Genomic DNA, 19,965 nt, shown 5'->3' on the forward strand with positions numbered 1-19,965 from the left:
CTAATCTGAGGAAGGACGTTCTTGCTATTGAGGGAATGCAGCGAAGGTTCACTAGACTGATTCCCGGGATGGCTGGACTGACATATGAGGAGAGACTGGATCATCTGGGCCTTTATACATTGGAGTTTAGAAGGATGAGAGGGGATCTCATAGAAACATATAAGATTCTGATGGGACGAGACAGGTTAGATGCGGGTAGAATGTTCCCGATGTTGGGGAAGTCCAGAACCAGGGGACACAGTCTTAGGATAAGGGGTAGGCCATTTAGGACTGAGATGAGGAGAAACTTCTTCACTCAGAGTTGTTAACCTTTGGAATTCTCTGCCGCAGTGTTGTTGATGACAGTTCATTGGATATATTCAAGAGGGAGTTAGATATGGCCCTTATGGCTAAAGGGATCAAGGGGTATGGAGAGAAAGCAGGAAAGGGGTACTGAGGGAATGATCAGCCATGATCTTATTGAATGGTGGTGCAGGCTCAAAGAGCCGAATGGCCTACTCCTGCACCTATTTTCTATGTTTCTATGTAAACACTTTGGAGCGTACTGAAGTTGTGAAAGGTACTATATAAATAGTACTTAAGTTTAGATGGCACTATGAAAATGGCTGTGAAAAGTGATAGAAATGTCTGATTCAAAGTTGTGAGCATCAACATTTACCTACTAGGTTTACTTACTATTCCCCTACTATGAAAAGTACAAAAAAGGACAGGAAAAGACGAACTGTGATCTATTGGGCTTGTCTACTGTCTTGGCATGTCTAACTTACACAGACAGTTGCATCAATCTCAAGCCTGCAGTCATACAATCTCCTTCGAGAGGCAAAAAAATACAATAGAAAAAGAACTGTAGGCTAATTTAGGAAAAATCTAGCTGCGAGAGACCACACTGATTGGGTGACACATCCCTAATGGCCCATCTACTAGCTATATGTTTGAGATGTTTTCTACATGGGATAAGACTCTCCTATTAAGTTTCTTTTTGTGCTATATTTTCATTAAATGTGATCAATTTCAAATTTGACTGTTCAAGCTGGATAGCGTGTAGATTTTTCTGACTAACAGGAAGTAGAATTATCTTATAGAAAACTAATTTGCATTTTTGTTAAATTTTTGGCACAGAACTGAAGAATTTAATTGGACCAGGGAGCTATGGAGATGATAGTGATTTTATATTTGACTTTTGCAAACTATTCCCTATATGTACTACATGTATTCTAAGTTCAATTTGTGCTTCTTTAAGGCAAATAGGATTAATTGTAGAGTTTCCTCCTGTTATTGTTTGCTGCATTTGCTGGTGACAGCACTGAAAACTGAGACTTTCCTCTGCCATGTGGCTTTTCCCTACATTACATGAGGCAACAGAGCTAGAACAGAAATACAAGCGACTGTAAATGGCTACCAATTTCTTGGGCATGGATGGGCTGATTGTTCACAGGCCAGCGGTATATTTGACGTTATAAACGAGGCAGATTTCACAGCAGTGTGTACAGTACAAACATATCAGCACAGATGGGTTTAGAGAACGGCATTCTAATTTAAAATGTGACCATTGAGCATGTTTACAAATGGCAGAAAAATTGATGGATACATTGGATGGGTATATTTATACACGAGAAAACAAAAATCACAAACTATCTAATAAATAAACTGTTTCTTGTGTGATTTGATTGATTGATCGTGAATGGGTGGAGTTGAATGCTGGTGAACTGAAACAGCCTTTACTTCGAACAAAAGGGATCGTATTTTACAGTACAGCTTGAATAATCAGCTGGTAAATTGGAGAGGATGAGGAGAAAGTCTGAATTCATAGGGCATTTATAAAGTGCCTTGAGACTTTCTATGTTTCCTTTGAGCACAACCATTTTGTCCGTGGGCAACGTTTACATCAACGGCCTCAACAGCAACCATTTAAAAGCATATAAACAGTAATGCCATATTACCCCACCGTCTCAAATTATGAGACAATGTTCAAGGTTCTATACAAGTTTAATATAACTTCTCTGCTTTTGAATTCTATTCCTCTAGAAATGAACCATAATGCTTTACTTGTACTTTTATGGCTTTTTAATACCTGCGTTGCTACTTTTAATGATTTGTGAATTTATACCCCCGAGATCCCTTTGCACCTCTACCCCATTTAGACTCTTATTTTCCAAGGATTTGGTGGCCCCCTTATTTCTCCTGCCAAATGCATCACCTTACACTTATCTCTATATTAAAATTCATTTTTCACTTATATGCCCATTCTGCAAGTTTGTTTATGGTAGAATTAATTAAAAGCATTTTAGTTCGTCATGTACAAACTCTATTTTAAAAACTACTTGTCAGAAATTCTGCCCCTTGAACATCCCTCATTATAACTGCTCAACCATCGATGGCCGTGCCTTCAGCTGTTTGGGGCCCTAAGCTCTGGAACTCCTTCCCTAAACCTCTCCGCCTCACTACCTCTCTTTCCTCCTTTTTAAGATGCTCCTTAAAACCTAACTCTAACCAAGCTTTTGGTCATCTGCCTTAATTTCTTCTTTTGTGGCTTGGTGTCAAATTTATCTGTTTTGTCTTGTAACACTGCTGTGAAGCGCCTTGGGATGTTTTACTACGTTAAAGGTGCTATATAAATAAAAGTTATAATAATAAATGACTGGGATATAAAAGAACTCCATAATTATGCATTACCACTCAGAAACGTCACTCAGTTATATGGTTATGCTTCAACAAATAATCCAAGAGCCAAAGTGAGCTGAAAGAGGCTTTTCTATTCGTGAATAAAGTAGTTAAACTTCCTAAGAAGGTGGTGAGGTGATGTATCCCCAACCTAGGCGATTTGGCATCAGTTTTGGAAAAGTAGTTTCCTCTTTTTTTTTTTCTGCTGCTGTTCCCTCCATTTCTCACAGGCTCTGAGGTACTAACGGGGGCACAAACATTATCACAGTCTCTCTCTCTCACCCCCATTCTCCCATTCTTGTGCTCTCTCTCACTCTCTTTCTCCCCCCCTCACCCTCTCGCGTGCTCCTTCACTCTTTTTTCTCTTCCCCCCCCCCCCCCCCCAATTCTTGCACTCTCCTCTGTTTTCTGTCCCATAGTCAATTTCATATCCATGCTGGCACTGTCCCTTTAATCCCATGGGCTTCAGTTTTGCTAACAAGTATTTGACACTTGTTGAGGCACTTTTAGTGTTCATTACGCTAATTGAGATTTTTTTTGACTCGTGACTAAGCCCAATTAATCTGATTGCATATAATTTTCACATTATAACAATGTTAATATATAATTTGAATGCTGCTTCTTTGGTTGCTGTTAATATTTTCTCAATTTGTTTCCCCAGAATAATCATCCCCACTCTTGAGTTGCCTCAAGAGAAGGAATATATTCTCCTTGATGTGCGTACGGTACAGATTATGTATAGCTTGTATAGAACTTGCTAAAAGCAGTTAGTGTTACATTGATGTACAATTTACAAAATTTGTTTTCAGAGAATCAGTTCCAGTATGCTGGGAGATGAAGGGTTCTTTGACTTGTTGAGTCGGTTCCAGAGCAATCGGATGGATGATCAACGATGTTCATTCACAAAGATTCAGAATGGGCCAATAAGGGCTACACCAGCCTCATCAACCCCACCCAAAACATTGAGTGAGTGTTCTTTCAATTTCCTGACTTTTTATGCTGTAATTACATTCCTTAATTTCACTCGTATATGGTTGTCCCTATTGGCACAAGGAAATTTCAAGTGTGCTTTCAAATTTCTTTTAGGTATTTTTACTGGTTTTTTTTTTGCTCACATTTTTGACCAATTCTTTGGCTGAAAAGGGTTCTAGATCTGTTTTTGCTAGAATATGTCTTGCTAACATGCTGTTCTTGGCACTATGAAAGTCTCTAAAGGAATCCCTCTTATTTATGCCATTTAAAGAAATAGAGGAATATCAGGCAAGTTAGATTCCATCATGGGAAGATGGCGTCCAACAGCCTTTGTTTTCCCGATTGCATTTATAGATAATGCCGCACCTGTCTGAGGAACAATGTTTGTGAATGCACTGATTCACTATGGAGACTGTTGGGATTGTCACATGCTGCAATCTGGTCTTCAACCAAACTTCAGAGCAGGAATGGCACTGCCAGTGGTTGACATCACTTCAACAGAACAGTCCTTTTTATCTATTAGTCAGGATTTCGCAAAGTCCAAGGCTTCAGTGACTGCACAGATGTAACTGCACAGATGTAACTGCACAGATGTAACTGTGCATGCTGCTGCACAAAGTGGTAGGGCATCTCTTTAACTGCAAGAGCTACTACTCCCATCATTGTGCAACTAACCTGCTGCCATCTGCACAAGCAGCAAAACACTTGCCAGTGGTCTATGCTAGTAAGTTATGTGGTTTTGGTAGGTGAACGCCCCCCTAGCAGTACTCCTATGCACACTTTGTGGTCCCAGGTGTTTCTGTTGCTAACCTGCACCTAAGCTCTCTAGCTTGGAATAAGTGCGGTGGGTCCCTATAGGGAGAGAGCATGCACACCCCACCAGACAAACAGAAATTCACCTGTGTATTTATCAGTACAGTTTACAAAATTTGCTTTCAGAGAATCAGTTCCAGTATGCTGGGAGATGAAGGGTTCTTTTACTTGGTTTGGAGACCTTTTAAACATAGGGTTTCATGTTGTAGGCACTTGACCAAAAAAGTAGTTTATCTCTGCTTGTAACATTGTTAGGTTTTCACCAATCTTGATAAGTGATATCCTTATTAGACCTGTAACCTCTTCAAAATGGTCTTTGTGGAGTTAAATGTATAGCTATAAATATTTTTTTTAATTATTTTGGTACTTTCCTTGAATTTAGAAAGCATTTCTACATTGGCATTGTTTATTAAAGCTGTATTGCTTTCCTGCAGATCATATTTGTTCCTGCAACAATATTGTTACTGCATTTCAAGATTACTGGGTCTATAAACCTAATTTCAAGCAGAAAAAAAAATGCCCTTTATTGAAGGTGCAGTTTTAAATTTTTGTTCTAAAGTATTATATATCCCAATATTTTTGCAGCTCTTTCTACTTCAGTAGTCTCACCACAGACAGATGAGTTTTTGGATCTACTTGCAAGCTCTCAGAGCCGTCGATTCGATGACCAGCGTGCAAGCATTCGCAATCTACCAGGCTTGCGGCTTAACCAGCACAATAGCCACTCTGTTCTCAATCACCTGATCACCAGCGGTGACAGCAAGGAGCCAGACGAGTCTTTCTTTGACATGCTAGTAAAATGTCAGGTAAGTCATATATTTTTGTATCTTGCATTTTTATTAACTGCATTTCTAAAATATCAGTTGCAGGTCACGTGTAAAGTTCTCCAATACCTCCACATAACCGAACTTCCCATCCCTGATACTATTCTAATAAATCTATTCTTCACCCTCTCCAACGCCTCACCATCCTTCCTAAACTCTGGTGCCCAGAATTGAACAATACACCAACTGAGGCCGAACCAGTGTTTTATAAAGGTTTAGCATAATTTCCTTGCTTTTGTACTCTTTTAATAATGCCAGATGCTTTTTAACAGCCTTCTCAACTTGTCCTGCCACCTTCAAAGATTTGTGTACGTGCAGCCCCTTTAAAATTATTTATATTGCCTCTCCTCATTGTTCACTACATTTCTGAGTTTCGTAGCATCTGCAAACTTTGATGTTCTGCATTGTATACCTGAGTCCAGATCATTTAATATCAAAAGAGCAGTGGTCCTAATACCGACCCCCTGGGGAGCACCACTGTATATCTCCCTCCGGTCTGAAAAGCAACCATTTACCACTTGGAAGTCTTAAAAATTGTTTAAATAATTACAGTTGAAATTGGTGCAGTGGCTCTCTGCTGCAAACATGGTATTGAGACATTTCATGCACCAATCATTATTTGAGACATGTTCACAGGAGAGGCAAATCATAATTATCATTGGCACATTATACAGAGACTAAGGGAAAAACCCTCAACACAATAATCAAGTATAGTCATAACTACTACTAGAACCAAAAACTACTTATTTATATAGCACCTTTAATGTAATAAAACGCCCCAAGGTGTGTTATCAAACAAAAAAATAATTTGACAGCCATATAAGATGTTAGGGCAGATGACCAAAAGCTTGGTCGAAGAGCTAGATTTTAAGGAGCGTTTAAATCTTTCCAACTTTCCACTTCTCTTTTCTCCTTTAAAGAGTTAATTCCAGAGCCTAGGAGCTAGGCAGCTGAAGGCCAACCGCCAATGGTTTAAAATCGGGGATGTTCAAAAGGCTAGAATAGGCGGAGCACAGAATTCTAGGGGGATTATAGGGCTGGAGGAGATTACAGCGATAAGGCGGTGCGAGATCATGGAGGGATTTGAAAACAAGGTTGCGAATTTTTAAATTAAGGCGTAACTTAACTGGGAGCCAATGTATGTCAGCAAGCATGGGAGATGGGTGAGCAGGACTTGGTGCAAGTTAGCACATGGGCAGCAGAGTTTTGGATGATCTCAGTTTATGAAGGGTAGAACTAGGGATGCCAGCCAGGAGTGCGTTGGAATAGTCAAGTCTAGGGGTGATAAAGGCATGGATGAGGGTTTTGGCAGCAGATAAGTTGAGGCAAGGGCGAAGATGGGCGATATTACTTAGATGGAAATGGGCAATCTTAAGGATATGAGGTAGGAAGCTCAATTTGTGAACAAATATGACACCAAGATTGTGAACAGACTTGGTCAGCCTCAGACAGTTCCTGGGGAGAGAGAGAGAATCTGTGGAAAGGGAACAGAGTTTGTGGCGTGAATCGAAGACAATGGCTTCAATCTTCCCGGTATTTAATCGGAGGAAATTTCTACTCGTCCATTGTTGGATGTCAGACAATCAGTCTGATAGTATAGAGACGGTGGAGGATGAGGAGGAGGAGGAGAGGTAAGAGTTGGGTATCCGCAGCATAGATGTGAAAACTCGTCTTGTGTTACTGGATGATGTCCTAGAGGGGCAGCATATAGATGAGAAATATACCAGGGGGCCAAGGATGAATCTTTGGGGGACACCAGAGGTGACAATGCAAGATCAGGAAGAGAAGCCATTGCAGTTGAGTCAATGGTTACAGCTGGAAAGATGGAAATGAAACCAGGCGAGTGCAGTCCCATTCAGCTGGATGACAGTGGAGAGGAGTTGAAGCAGAATTTTATGGTCTGCAGTGTCAAAGACTACATACAGGTCCAGAAGGATGAGAGAAGGGATAGATTATGTTTGTCGCAGTCAATTAGGACGTTATTTGTGATCGTAGTAAGAGCAGTTTTAGTATGGTGGCAGGGGTGGAAATCTGATTGGAGGGATTCAAACAAGGAGTTCTGGGAAAGATGGGCAAGGGTTTGGGAGGCAACAACACATTCAAGGACTTGAGAGGAAAGGGAGGAGGTTGAAGATGGGGCGATAGGTTACGAGGATGGAGGTATCAAGGTTTTGTTTGAGGAGGGTGACAGCAGATTTGAAGACAAGGGGACAATACCTGGCGCGAGAGAACCGTTAACACTATCACCAACATGGGAGCCAGGAAGGAAAGTTGTGTGGTCAGCAATTTAGTAGTAATAGGGTCGAGAGCAGGAGGTCAGTCTCATTGACGAGATGAACTTTAAAAGGGCAAGAGGGGAGATATTAAAGAAATATGCAAATTTTAGGATTAGGGGGAAAACAGAGAAGTAAGGTCCGGTGGGCTGGGGGAAGGAAGGGAATTGAAAGCAGAAGCAGTTGAATGGATGTTTATCTTTTTATCAGAGGTCCATGTTATTGTTGGTGAATGTGGAGGAGCCGATAGGGGAGAGTGGTTTGAGAAGCCTGGTGTTATTTTTGCTGACCATCGTGATGAAGAGCAGGATTCGGTAGTGCTTTATATGATCTAGCCAATTGTCCACCAGAGACGTTCAAGTCTGCGTCTCTTAGACTTAAGGGAATGGAGATGAGAGGTATAACAACAACTTGTATTTATATAGTGCCTTTAACGTAGTAAAATGGCCCACGGTGCGTCAGAGTATTATAAGACTAAGAATTTGACACCGAGCCACATGAGGAGAAATTGGGGCAGATGACCAAAAGCTTGGTTAAAGAGGTAGGTTTTAAGGAGTGTCTTAAAAGGAGAAAATAGAGGTGGGAGGTTTAGGCAGAGAATTCCAGAGCTTCAGGCCTAGGCAACAGAAGGCATAACCACCAATGGTTGACTGATTATAATCAGGGATGCTCAAGAGGGCAGAATTAGGAGCGCTAATGTCTATGGGAGGAGGGGGGGAAGAGGTTGTGGGGTTGGTGAATTTTAGAGATACAGGGGCAAGGCATGGAGGGATTTGAAATAGAGGTGTTGCTTAACCAGGAGTCAATGAGCACAGGGGTGATGGGTGAATGGGACTTGGTGAGTTAGGACACGGGCAGCCGAGTTTTGGATGGCCTCAAGTTTATGTAGGGTAAAATGTTGGAGGCCAGCCAGGAGTGCGATGGAATAGTAAAGTCGAGAGGTAACAAAGGCATGGATGATGGTTTCAGCAGTGGATGAGTTGAGGAAAGGGCCGAGGCGGGTGATGTTACGGAGCTGGAATTAGGCAGTCTCCTTTATGCTGTGGATATATGGTCGGAAGCTCATTTGTGGCAGGGACTGAAAACAATGGCTTTGGTCTTCCCAATGTTTAAATGGAGAAAATGTCTGCTCATCCAGAACTGGATGTTAGACAAGCAGCCTGACAATTTAAAGACTGTGGAGGGGTCGAGAAGTGGTGGTGAGGTAGAGGTGGGTATCGTCAGCATACGTGGAAACTGACTATGTTTTCCGATGATGTCTCCAAGGGACAGCATATAGATGATAAACAGGAGAAGGCCAAGGATGGATCCTTGGGGGACACCAAAGGTAACAATTCGGGAAGAGAAGCCATTGCAGATGATTCTCTGGATACGATTAGATAGATAAGAATGGAACCAGGCAAGTGCAGTCCCACTCAGCTGGATGATAGTGGAGGAGCGTTGGAGAAGGATGGAGTGGTCAACCATGACAAAAGCTGCAGACAAGTCAAGAAGGACGAAGATGGATTAGTTTACCTTTGTCACAGTCACAAAGGATGTCATTTGTGACCAAGAGCCGTTTCAGTACTGTGGCAGGGGCAGAAACCTGATTGAAGGGATTCAAACATGGAGTTGCGGGAAAGATGGGCACGGATTTGGGAGGTGACAACACGTTCAGGAACTTGAGAGGAAAGGGAGGTTGGAGATGGGCGGTAGTTTGCAAGGATGGAGAGGGTCAAGGGTTGTTTTTTTTTAGGAGGGGTGATAACGGCAGATTTGAGGGAGAGCGAGACAGTACCTGAAGAGAGAGAACCATTAACAATATCAGCTAACATGGGAGCCAGAAAAGGAAGTTGTGTGGTCAGTTTGGTGGGAATAGGGTCGAGGGAGCAGGACGTTGGTCTCATGGACAAGATGAGTGTGGAGAGGTCATATGGGGAGATTGGAGTGAAACTGGAGAAAGATGCGAGTTCAGAACTAGGGCAAGGGGTACCTTTTTTTTTAAGAGGAAGTTTGGCCTGGTGGGCTAGTGGAAGGAAGGGAAGTGGCAGAGGCAGCTGAATGGATGGTCTCAAATTTGGAGACAAAGAAGTCCATGAACTCCTCACACATTGTTGGAATTGAAGGTGTAGGAGACAGGGGTTTAAGATGGCCGTTAGCAGTGGAGAATAGAAGCCGGGATTTATTGTTGCATTTCAGAACGATTCTGGAATAGTGAGCAGACAAGAGCAGGACCCGATGATGCTTTCAGTGGTCCAGCCAGATCTGGCGGTGAATGGCTAAACCGTGCTATGGATCCCTTGGACTTAAGGGAGCGATGATGGTACCAGGGGGAACGGCCACGGTGAAAGAGTCATTGTTTTAATACAGATTAGGGCGGTGAGGGTGTGCAGATCGATAACTGCTGAAATGTTGTAAATAATGGAGGGCCAAAGGCTGGCTATACCAGGGGGTATGACGACTAGGGTGAGTGTGTAATGGGGACAAGGGCATTAAGGGTGGAGCATGTGATTTAGTCAGTAGCTACAGAGATATCAATTGTAGGCCAAAGGCTAGGTAGTGGGAATTAGCAAGTGCAGTGGTAAGGGACTTGAGTTTTTTTTTCCACGGGTGGCTATGAAAAGTGTGTTTTAGGAGGGCGGAGGGAAAAATGGGTAGAGTGATATAAAGAAATGGTCGGAGATTGCCATGGAGGGGATAGCGAGGCTACGTGAGATGATGAGAGGGGCGGGGGCTGTGGACATGAAGGGAGAGATTAAGTGAGGGCAATGAACTCAAAAGAGAGGGAGCAAGAAGAGTTGAGGTGGAGGTTGAAATCACCGAGGATGAAAAATTGCTCTGTGCAGAGGCAGAGACGATACCTCATTGAGAAAATTGATGTGCTTTTTGGGTGGGCAGTACAGAATAAAGATTTTAAGAGATGCGAGGGGTGACACACACTCAAAGGAGTAGGGAGATTGACCAAGGTGATATTTAGCCAAAGCCATAAAAGTTAAATCTTGTTCTCTTCATTCCCCATATCTGAATGTAAGAATGGAGCTCCTGATCCAAGGTCCTCATTGACTAATGATAGTAGGAAACTAACCTGCTGGGGGAAATCCTACCCTCTTGTCAAAGTACTGTCCCGTCATAAGGCCATTGGACAAGTATTGGTTTGAATATGTATGTGTTCCAACTTGGTGTTTATTATATTACACCCTTTTTGTTAGTTTCTTATAAATAACAAGTGAAAATTATTATTTTAGTATCTTAATCAGTTTATACATTCATCAGGGCTCCAGACTGGATGACCAGAGATGTGCACCACCACAACAACCTGTGCATAAATGTATTACTGTTCCTGATGAAGACTTCTTCAGTCTGATCCTGCGATCTCAGGCCAAACGGATGAATGAACAACGTGTCGCAGTTCCCTCAAATGTGAAGGAACAAAAGCGGGATTTCCATCATTGAATGGAACAAATATATTTACTGATAATTAAAACACTAAATAATTATTCGAGAAATTGGAAACAATGCTGGGATTTGGTAAAATTCACACTGCACTTTGGACTGCTGGCAACCTGCAATCTTGTCTAAGGTTCTATTGTCCATAAGTGTACTTTGCTTTGAGCTAATGCTTTTTTTAATTGTTTGTTCTAAACTTTACAGGAATTTGAATGATTCAAAAGATGAAATTACTAAAAGTAGTAAAATGGGACTAATCCTATATATAAACTGATCAATACTGGAAGAATATGCCAGTAGTCTCTCTTTTTCAATTTAAAACTATTTCTTTCTTTTATCATTGATCTGATGATCGCAACAGGAAAAGATCAACAGCCTGACTTTTTTATTGATCTAAAACAGATATGTAAAACCAACAAATGTTGACATTACCAAAATTCATTCTATTAACAAATGTTTATAGAATTCTGTTAGCAGAAAATTGCAACTGCCTTTACTTTTTTAAAAAAGCAAGCACTATCCATTTTAGGCGGTTAATTTTGATATTTAATTACTGCAAGAAATCATTGGTATTTATAATAGAACTATTTTCTGATGTACAAATTGTAGCCTTATTTTTTAACATATTCTACTGCCAACTTGTGCTGATTTTCTTTCTTGCAGTTTAATGAAGGGACCTGAACTGCATATAATTTGTGGATTTTTTTGTAACTGCTGCTGTAAGAAATGCTTTTAGCTCTTGATAAATGCAAATCTAGGACTGAGCATTTATAACTTGTTTTACATTATTTCTAGATACTTGTTTTTATGCTAGGGATCAGTTTTGAGTTTTCACACTAAGTTTAAAGCTCCGAATCTATCTCCAAGTCATTTGTTCTGTGCCTGCTTTTAGTGGGGTAGAAGGATGTATATTTTTATAATACATTTGTGAAGAGAACAAACAAAAGTACTCCAATTTTGTGAAAATCTTGACAATTCTGCATATAGCAGGCTAGGTTTTAAAAAAAATAATTCCAACTCGAAGATAAACTTACTGTAATAAGGCATGTTAAAGAAATTGTTTTGTCTTAATGTTATAAAACATTTCACATTTTGGTTACCCATTTTTGCAAGTTAAAGGCAACTGTGAGTAATGTGCCCTAATTGGAAAAACTTATAAAAGCTATAAAGTTTTAATTGTAACAAAATATGTAGTAGAGGGATTGGACAGGCATGCCAAGATTGAGGTAATGTCTATTTCATTAAACTATTAATGAGGGAGAGAAAGGGGCAGTGTATAGTTTAAGATTTTAAAAAAGATTCCAGATAGCTGGTTGAAAAATATCTCTTGTGTTTCCACAGCAAAAGGAGTGATGCACTCTATTCGGTGTTAGTCAAGATAAAACCATGGATAATGATAGAATGTAGTACAGGTACTTCATTACATTTTATATTTGAGCAGGCAAAGACTAACTTTTTTTTTAGTGTTGATCACTATGGTCTTTCAGTGCAACTACTAGATATTGCCTGTGTGCTTGATTTTTGCAATTATGTACCGTTGTGGAATCATGACCTCACTAATGTTATTACATCTACAATAAAAACACAAGTCTGCTATCTCCAAAATAGGAACATAGCTTCTGTTGCATTTGTTTAAGGTACTGGATAAAAGCTAGGTAAAATTACTTTGGTATGTTTTCAGTCACCTAAATGTGCATACTTTAATAGAACATTTTGGACATTGGGGAAAATTGAGCCCTTTTTTTTGTACAAAGCATTTTTTGGCATACTTGAAGAGTTACGCCCGATTAAAAATTCTCTGTTGGATTTTTTCTTTTTGGCGTGACCTAGTTTTGGGGTTGGAGCCTTGATCTGTGCCAAAAAGATCAGGCTGACATGGTAACCAGGGACACAATGTGAACTGAGGCTGCAAAGTGAAGCATACAGCCAGCTCCCAACACATTAAAAGAATTGAAAAACACATAGCAGCAACTTACCTCCAACCCTGCCCAAAGGGCTTGCCAGTCCGGTCTGGTCCCATTCTAGGTCCCTGGACACACTCACTCTCTCTGAACTGGGGACTGAACCAGGAGAATGGGGACCGAGCATGGGACCGGACCAGCAAGTCCTTCGGGCGGGGTTGGAGGCAAGTTGCTGCTATGTATTTTTTAATTGTGTGTGTCCGGGCATCTGTTGCACTGATTTCCTTAACTCTTGGGAAGGTTTTTCTGGAGAGGCCACATACGCTGACCGAAGCAGAACTGGAGTAACTATCAGCTGGCCAAACTGTCCTAAATGGCCAGAATTGGCATGGGTGGCTGGTTACACCCCCTTTGGCTGAAAAAAAAACTGACCTAAAAAAATCATAACTGAGTTACGCTGGTGCAAATTGATTAGGGAAACTGGTTTTTCAACTTAGGCAAAAAAGACGCAAATCACTGGGGAAAATTGAGCCCAAAGAAACTAGGACCAGGATTTCTCACGTCTGTGCCCGCCAGCCCACCATTTTCCACCCATTTAAAGTGAATGAATGTGGGCTGATGAGCATAGAAGTGGAAAACCCAAGCTCATTGCATTAAATCAATTCAATGTGTTTGTTTGTACCATCTGGATAGATAACATTGTATTGACCTTTTCTGCAAAGTCCTGTCTCTTTCCCCTTCCCCTCCCCTCCCCTCCAATGCTTCCTGCACCATGACCTGCTAGCTTGTAAGGTGTCTCACTCCATCAAGCAGTGCAGTTTAAGGCACTTTTGAGTAGTCTTACCTTGATGTATTCCTTAACACATGCGATCTTCTCCTGCATGTTGAGCCTGAAATACCACCAACTGCCAGACACTGAGCACTGCTCACTGCCAGAAAAAGTACATGAATTTCAAACAGGACATCTCTCTATCGAATGGAGCAGTACGTTCACTTTTCCTGTGGCTGCGTCCTTCTACATGAGCAGCAGCATATTTAGAGTGGCTGCCTTGGCAAATATTCTGTCTTTAGCCCAGGTTCAGGTTCTATTGTACTTATGTGTGCTGGAGCATGTACAAATGATTTAAATGCGCTAACCTCCAATACACAAAATAACTTGAATTTATTGCTTTTAATGTAGAAAAACATCCCAAAGTGCACACTCTTCCAGGATCAAATAGGCTGAAGATTTAAATATAATTTGTGATTTGCCATTGAGAGGCGTGAAGTGATACACTTTGGTATCAAGAATGAGAAGTAATATAAACTAAGCAGTACCATTTTAAAGGGGGTGCATGTACACAAATCTTTGAAGATGGCAGACATTGAAGGCTACTAAAAAAAAAATGGGATCCTTGGCTTTATTAGCAAAGGATGAGAGTAGTAAAAAGCAAGGAAGTTATGCTAAACCTTTATAACACTGATTAGGTCTCAGCTGAAGTATTGTATTCAATTCTGGGAAGGATGATCTTTTAAAAATTAGTTCCGATGATACTGCATAGAAACTTGGAGATACAGAAATTCTCACTTCCTCTAATTGCTCCAAGACTTCATTAGCATTATCATTTCAACTGTCCACTAATACAGCTTGCTTCCTTTTTACTAACTTCACTAATTCCAGTCAGTGCTCTATGATAATACTTCTGGTTTAAAAGGCATCTGTACAATCAGCCAAAAAAAGTAATGTACATTAAAGCTGAACTATTACATATACATATAAAAGTTTTGGTAGTAAGGCAAGGCTGGCATGATGCTCTCAATGCTATTGAATGAATACAACCCTAACAAATGACAGCACATCACAAATAGTATGACTGCCTTAAACCACTGACCTGACAATTTAGATTCATGAACTATGGTCTTCATAACAGTCCCTGTTTTTAGTTGGATTTGGTTACTTCCAGGTTTATTTGACATTTCAGATGCACCTCAGTAAAACATTCACAGGAGCATGACCACAGTGTACCAAGAGGAACAGACAGGTGGCTAAGTAATACACATTTCTTGCATTTCCTAGTTAAAAAAAATTGAAGTAATTGCATAACAGTACTGAATGTAAACAGATCAGTGATAAACCAGCACTAATATGGGACTTCTTCCGATACTGGTGCAGGTAACTCAAGTCCCAGAACTGTGGGCTCAAGATACATCGATACAGCTCCAGTGTAAATCTTGAGTTCTAAGTTTGTGCCATCTGGAAATTTCCCTAAAGTTGAAACACCATTCTAGCCTGATGCTAATAAATAATGGAAATTGGACTGGACCAGCACATGCTGGTTCCAGTCCAGATTAACAAAGAAAGTACAAGAAACACAAATTCAATTGAAAAAATGCTGCAGTGTGATCAATATTGTAACCTTAATTGAATTTGATTCTGAAACCAATGCAATTCTCTGCAAAAACCAGACAGAAGGTTGCAAGTACATACAAAAATCATTATAAAAGATGCATGTATCTAAAATAAAATTAGATTGAAAGATAGATCTATAGATTACTCAATATATTCCTCAAATTAACAATGATTTTTTTGCTATTGCAAAATTATCTGAAAATGTACAACATTTCAGTGAGAATGTAAAACTTTTATTTTAAAGAAAGCATCATGTTGCGTGTCAGATTTTTCTCCAATACTGGTTTTACTTTATGTTCATGAAGTCTGAAGCTTTGTACACAGATCTCCATGAACACGAGGATTGTTATTTGTCTACCCAAAATTAAAAAATTAGTTTGCAATGCAAATCCTTGCGTTACTTCATATGTTGACAAAAACATAAGTATGAAAAAAATCTTAAACTTCATTATGAAAGGTACGTGGGATCATTTGGCTGTAAATTCCAATAACCAGCAGTTGTTACAAGATGCATGTTCCATGCTATAACTAACGTTAGTTTCTTCAACAGAAGTCTTCATGTTCTTGGATATTGAAAGCCTATCGAACAGACAAGCATTAATTATTCAACTCAAAGCTTGGAAAAAAAACTAATGACTTCATTTCACTTAATCACTTATTTTGCTAAGTATTTAATCAAAGAATTGATGTTACTCCAGCCAAGTACAATATGAGCAATGTTGAGAATCACAGTAACTTTAATGAGATACAGGGAAATTCATACACATTTATGCCTTTACTTATGATTCAAACTTGTGTTCAGCATTATATTTGAGCCAGTTAGACTGAATTTATCATTTTAAATATACAATTTATACCACCACATTAGTGACAAACCACTTGTTTAAATCTGAAAGTCCAGAGGAAGAATCCATACAAGACACATAACATCACACAAATGAGATTAAAATCAGAAATCTCATGACTAGAACATTGAGCAGCTTCTATAATGTAAATATTATTGGTGAAATATCACGCTCAGGAAAACTCTCATCTCACCTCTGGTTACTAACCAGCCAGTGGAAAGAGTTTCTCATGATTTATGAATCAGACAGATCAGATAATCCTCCGCTGTATAAATGCAAGTTGATACTGTTGACAAACTTTTAATCTCGGTGGGTTAAAGAGCGTTTTCAAAAGAAATGAGGACAGACACCAAAAAGTCAGGCAGCAACATGCTGCAAGAGGAGCACCTCTGTCTTGATCGGGAGGAATGTGTGCTTTTATGTTAAGAGCCCATCAGAGTGAGCTAGCACACACATGTTCATCATTTTTGTCATACTCAGTGTTCTGTATATTTTGCCTTCCATTGAATAAAGCAGATGAGAATAAAACTGATCATCTTGGTTAGTACTAACTCAGTTCACCTTTGGAGAAATTGAAGGACTACACGGATTTGATGCAAAACACAGGAAAGTTTCACTATTACACTCTTGGGTCCTGTTAACCAGGCTAATAGATATAGGGGTTGGAAATCAACTTAAGCAGGCAATAAGACCATTCAAGGAAACGACTTAACACTGAAGCAGGTATCTGCAGTAAATTTTCAACACCCCAAAAATCATTTACTTTGCCTTCCCTCTTCCAAGCTGAGCACCATAATTTTACCTGTGACCACTTTATCCACCTTCCCGCCCCACCCCCATCACTGATTTGCTCTCTACATCCCATCCCCACTGAGATGAATTGCCATTGACACACTGCTCCCACCCCACTGAAGAGAAAATGATCCTGAATTTGTGGTTGGAGACGTACCTCCGGAGTATGCCTCTGACCCACGAAATATTTCCGAACTTAGCACCTAGCTGCACAGCTGTGGAGAGTTCGAGTCTCGGGCCTCCAGGCGTACGCCTGCGTAAAGGCCCACTGATCCCTGGGACGCAGGTGGTTCGGAAGCATCCCGTGGGCTTGGCCCTCCAATGAGAAAGGAGGATTCCATTGCAGTCATTTCTGCATGGAATGCCCTAATGACATGCAATGAAATTCCCAAATAATTAAACAATTTAGATAATTCTAATAAATATAAATGTTCTGATTTTCAAATTTAATTATAAGTCCTTTAATTACACAAAATACAATAAAAAATTTATTTTTTGAAAAATAATTTTAAACATTTTAATCTGGGCCAATAGTTGCCTGGACCAATTTTAAGTGTTTTTGCATCATTTTTTATTTTAAAATTTGTAATTTAACATTTATATTAACCCTTACACTGGTGAAAGCAGGCCCTACGCCTGCTTTTACCAGCTGTAAGAGTTTCGTGGGAAATTGCTGGGCACTTGTTAGGCAATAGCCCAACTCTGCGCCAGCGAAAGTGATTTCTCAGACGGTTCGATAAATCTGTCATGCCGTACTTTGACAGATCACAAGCTCTGGGGTTTTGCACATGTAGAAACCCGGAACTTGCGGGGTCTTTCAACAGGCTTATGATGGTGTATGCTGACTCCATTACGGGGACCGTAAATTCTGGGCCAATCTTTCAACCCCCATCAGTTTCAATGAGGAGGAAATCAATTTCCACCCAATGCGTCTCTCCTCACTGATCAAGAAAATTATCCGCCATCCATTGCATTCACCCCCCGCCCTCAGCTGGAAAATGGTCCCCAACCCATTGGCCCCCCCTCCATAAAGCATCTAAATAGGTCCGAGCAAACCATCACTATTCATCCAAACATCCTCCACAGCAATCCTTCTTCCCCTATCCTTTACCTGTTTCCCCTCTCTCTGGGCTCAATTTTGGCCAAGCCCGTTTTTCAGCGCACTTACCAGAGCTGAGCCGCTTATGTACGTTCCGAGATGCGCCGGAAAAAAGTGTTGCAACTTTGGTCACTATCTGGTCTCTTCACTGCAGTTGCGCAGCTTGGCCAGTCGACTCGGCGGGGTGGAGCCTGCGTTCTGCGCTGGATAATGTGCCGGAACGTCTGCACATGCGCAGTGGAGATTGGTGATTTCCGCGCATGCGCAGTAGCGCTGCAAGTTGGCAATTGGCCATTTTTAAAGAGCTAGCTAGCTGCTTGTGTTTTTGTGCCAGAAGGAGTGCTGTGGTAGGAAAATCACTGCTGAATGCAAGAAGCAGTGCTCTGGTAAAATCACTGCTGTATGCCAGCAGCCAGGAGTGCTGTATTTGGAAAAATCAGTACTGTGTGTTTGGAAAAATCACTGTGTCTCTAAGAGCATTGGAAAAGTGCTGTGAGTGTCTCAGAGCAGCTGCAGCAATGCAGCAATGTGGACAAAGGACAAAGAATTTCTTGCTGGAAGAAGTGGAGATACTAGTTAATGTCATTGAGACCAGATGACAGGAGCTAGATACCAGCAGAGGTCACATAAAAGTGCCACCCAAAGAAATGAAGAAACGCTGGAACCAAGTTGCAGAAGATTACTGTACAGTGGTGAACACCAAGAGATTTGGAAACCAGTGTAAAAAGAAATGGCAGGACCTTGGTCAAGTAGTTAGTGTAATATTTTCATTTATTCAATGCAATTGCAATTGTAAATGTGACCAGCAGTATATGTCCCATCCAGCAGAAAGACACCCTCTCTAAAAAATAGCATTTTCATCTTTGCAGAAGAAATTGTCCCACAACAAAAGGGAAGAACTCGAACAAGAGGAGGCCCGGCAAATCTGCACCCACTGACACCCTTGGAAGACAGGGTCGTTGCTTTGATGGGTCCTGCCTGGAGAAAAACAATCAATATTGCACAAGCTGGGCCCACACTCGAGGGAGAGGCTAAGTCCTGAAAATGAATCGTAGCCCTTCAAATCAACCTGCTGCCTGGCCTGCTATGTGTGAGCCTACTCATGCCACCCTTCCTGCCCCCTCCTCTGCTGCTAACCATTTGACTGTTCTGTTATATTTTGCAGAACCTGATGCCAGTCCTAAAGATGCAGAAGATGATTCAGACATGGATGAGGCTAAAGACGAGAACATCTTCCAAGCCAACCCTCGAGACCAATTTGGGGTGAGGGGGAGTTGGGTCAGCTGGATGAAGCTACCACTTATATACTGAATATGGAGCATGTGCAGTTCTCGGAGTTGCCAACTCCTTCCATGACTAGTGATTTGGGTACTGGTGGGAGATTCCATGGTTTCCCCCCTTTAATAACTAGTGGTTTTAGTTCTGGTGGGACATTCCATGGTTTCTCACAATCCCAGGTTGTGGGTCCTAGTAGTGGGATGCAGCAAATAACACCCACGGCCCCACTGTCTGAGGATGCGGGTCCCAGTGGGATGCTGCAAGGCAGATCCAGGGTGAGGGGAAGGAGAAATCGACCACGCTCTCCTGAGATGCAGGATGCAACAGATGTGGTTCAGATCATGTCACTGAGTGCGGAGAACATTGACCTTACCCGATCACTCCTGTACACCATCAGTGGGGTGAGTGATGAGGTAGCGGGACTGTCGGGAGAATTAACAGCAATGGCACGGGAAATGGGAACGGTATCCGGGAACATCAGTGAGGGAATAGTGCCCATAAGGGATGGAATGTCAGAGGAAGTGGAAAGGACGACACTGGCAATGACACTGGTCATTAGGGAGGGAATGTTTCAGTCCGCTGAGACACTGTCAGGGTGCATGAGGGAGGGCATGCGTGAGGTAGTTGCTGCAATAAGGGAAAACACCCAGGCCATTGACAGAATCAACTGCGCCTCCCACTGCAATCCCCAC

The 19,965-nt window shown here is 41.2% G+C and overlaps 2 protein-coding genes across 3 annotated transcripts in view; one reads left to right on the forward strand and one right to left on the reverse strand.

Annotated features, from left to right (window-relative positions):
• gpsm2 (G protein signaling modulator 2) overlaps nucleotides 1-12,699 on the forward strand; it is a 99,447-nt gene extending 86,748 nt beyond the window's left edge. For both annotated transcript variants that reach the window (XM_070887272.1, XM_070887273.1), the window contains exons 13-15: nucleotides 3,471-3,627; nucleotides 5,032-5,252; nucleotides 10,796-12,699. In XM_070887272.1, coding sequence (XP_070743373.1) covers nucleotides 3,471-3,627; nucleotides 5,032-5,252; nucleotides 10,796-10,975 — 558 coding nt within the window. In that variant the 3' untranslated portion in view covers nucleotides 10,976-12,699. The remainder of the gene's footprint in view (nucleotides 1-3,470; nucleotides 3,628-5,031; nucleotides 5,253-10,795) is intronic.
• Nucleotides 12,700-14,786: 2,087 nt separating this feature from the next.
• Nucleotides 14,787-19,965, reverse strand: part of clcc1 (chloride channel CLIC-like 1) — a 38,542-nt gene continuing 33,363 nt past the window's right edge. The window contains exon 11 of the mRNA XM_070887278.1: nucleotides 14,787-15,838. Within this exon, the coding sequence (XP_070743379.1) occupies nucleotides 15,803-15,838 (36 nt within the window). The 3' untranslated portion in view covers nucleotides 14,787-15,802. The remainder of the gene's footprint in view (nucleotides 15,839-19,965) is intronic.

The sequence above is a fragment of the Pristiophorus japonicus genome, chromosome 8, assembly GCF_044704955.1.
Source record: "Pristiophorus japonicus isolate sPriJap1 chromosome 8, sPriJap1.hap1, whole genome shotgun sequence".
Lineage (NCBI taxonomy): Eukaryota > Metazoa > Chordata > Chondrichthyes > Pristiophoridae > Pristiophorus > Pristiophorus japonicus.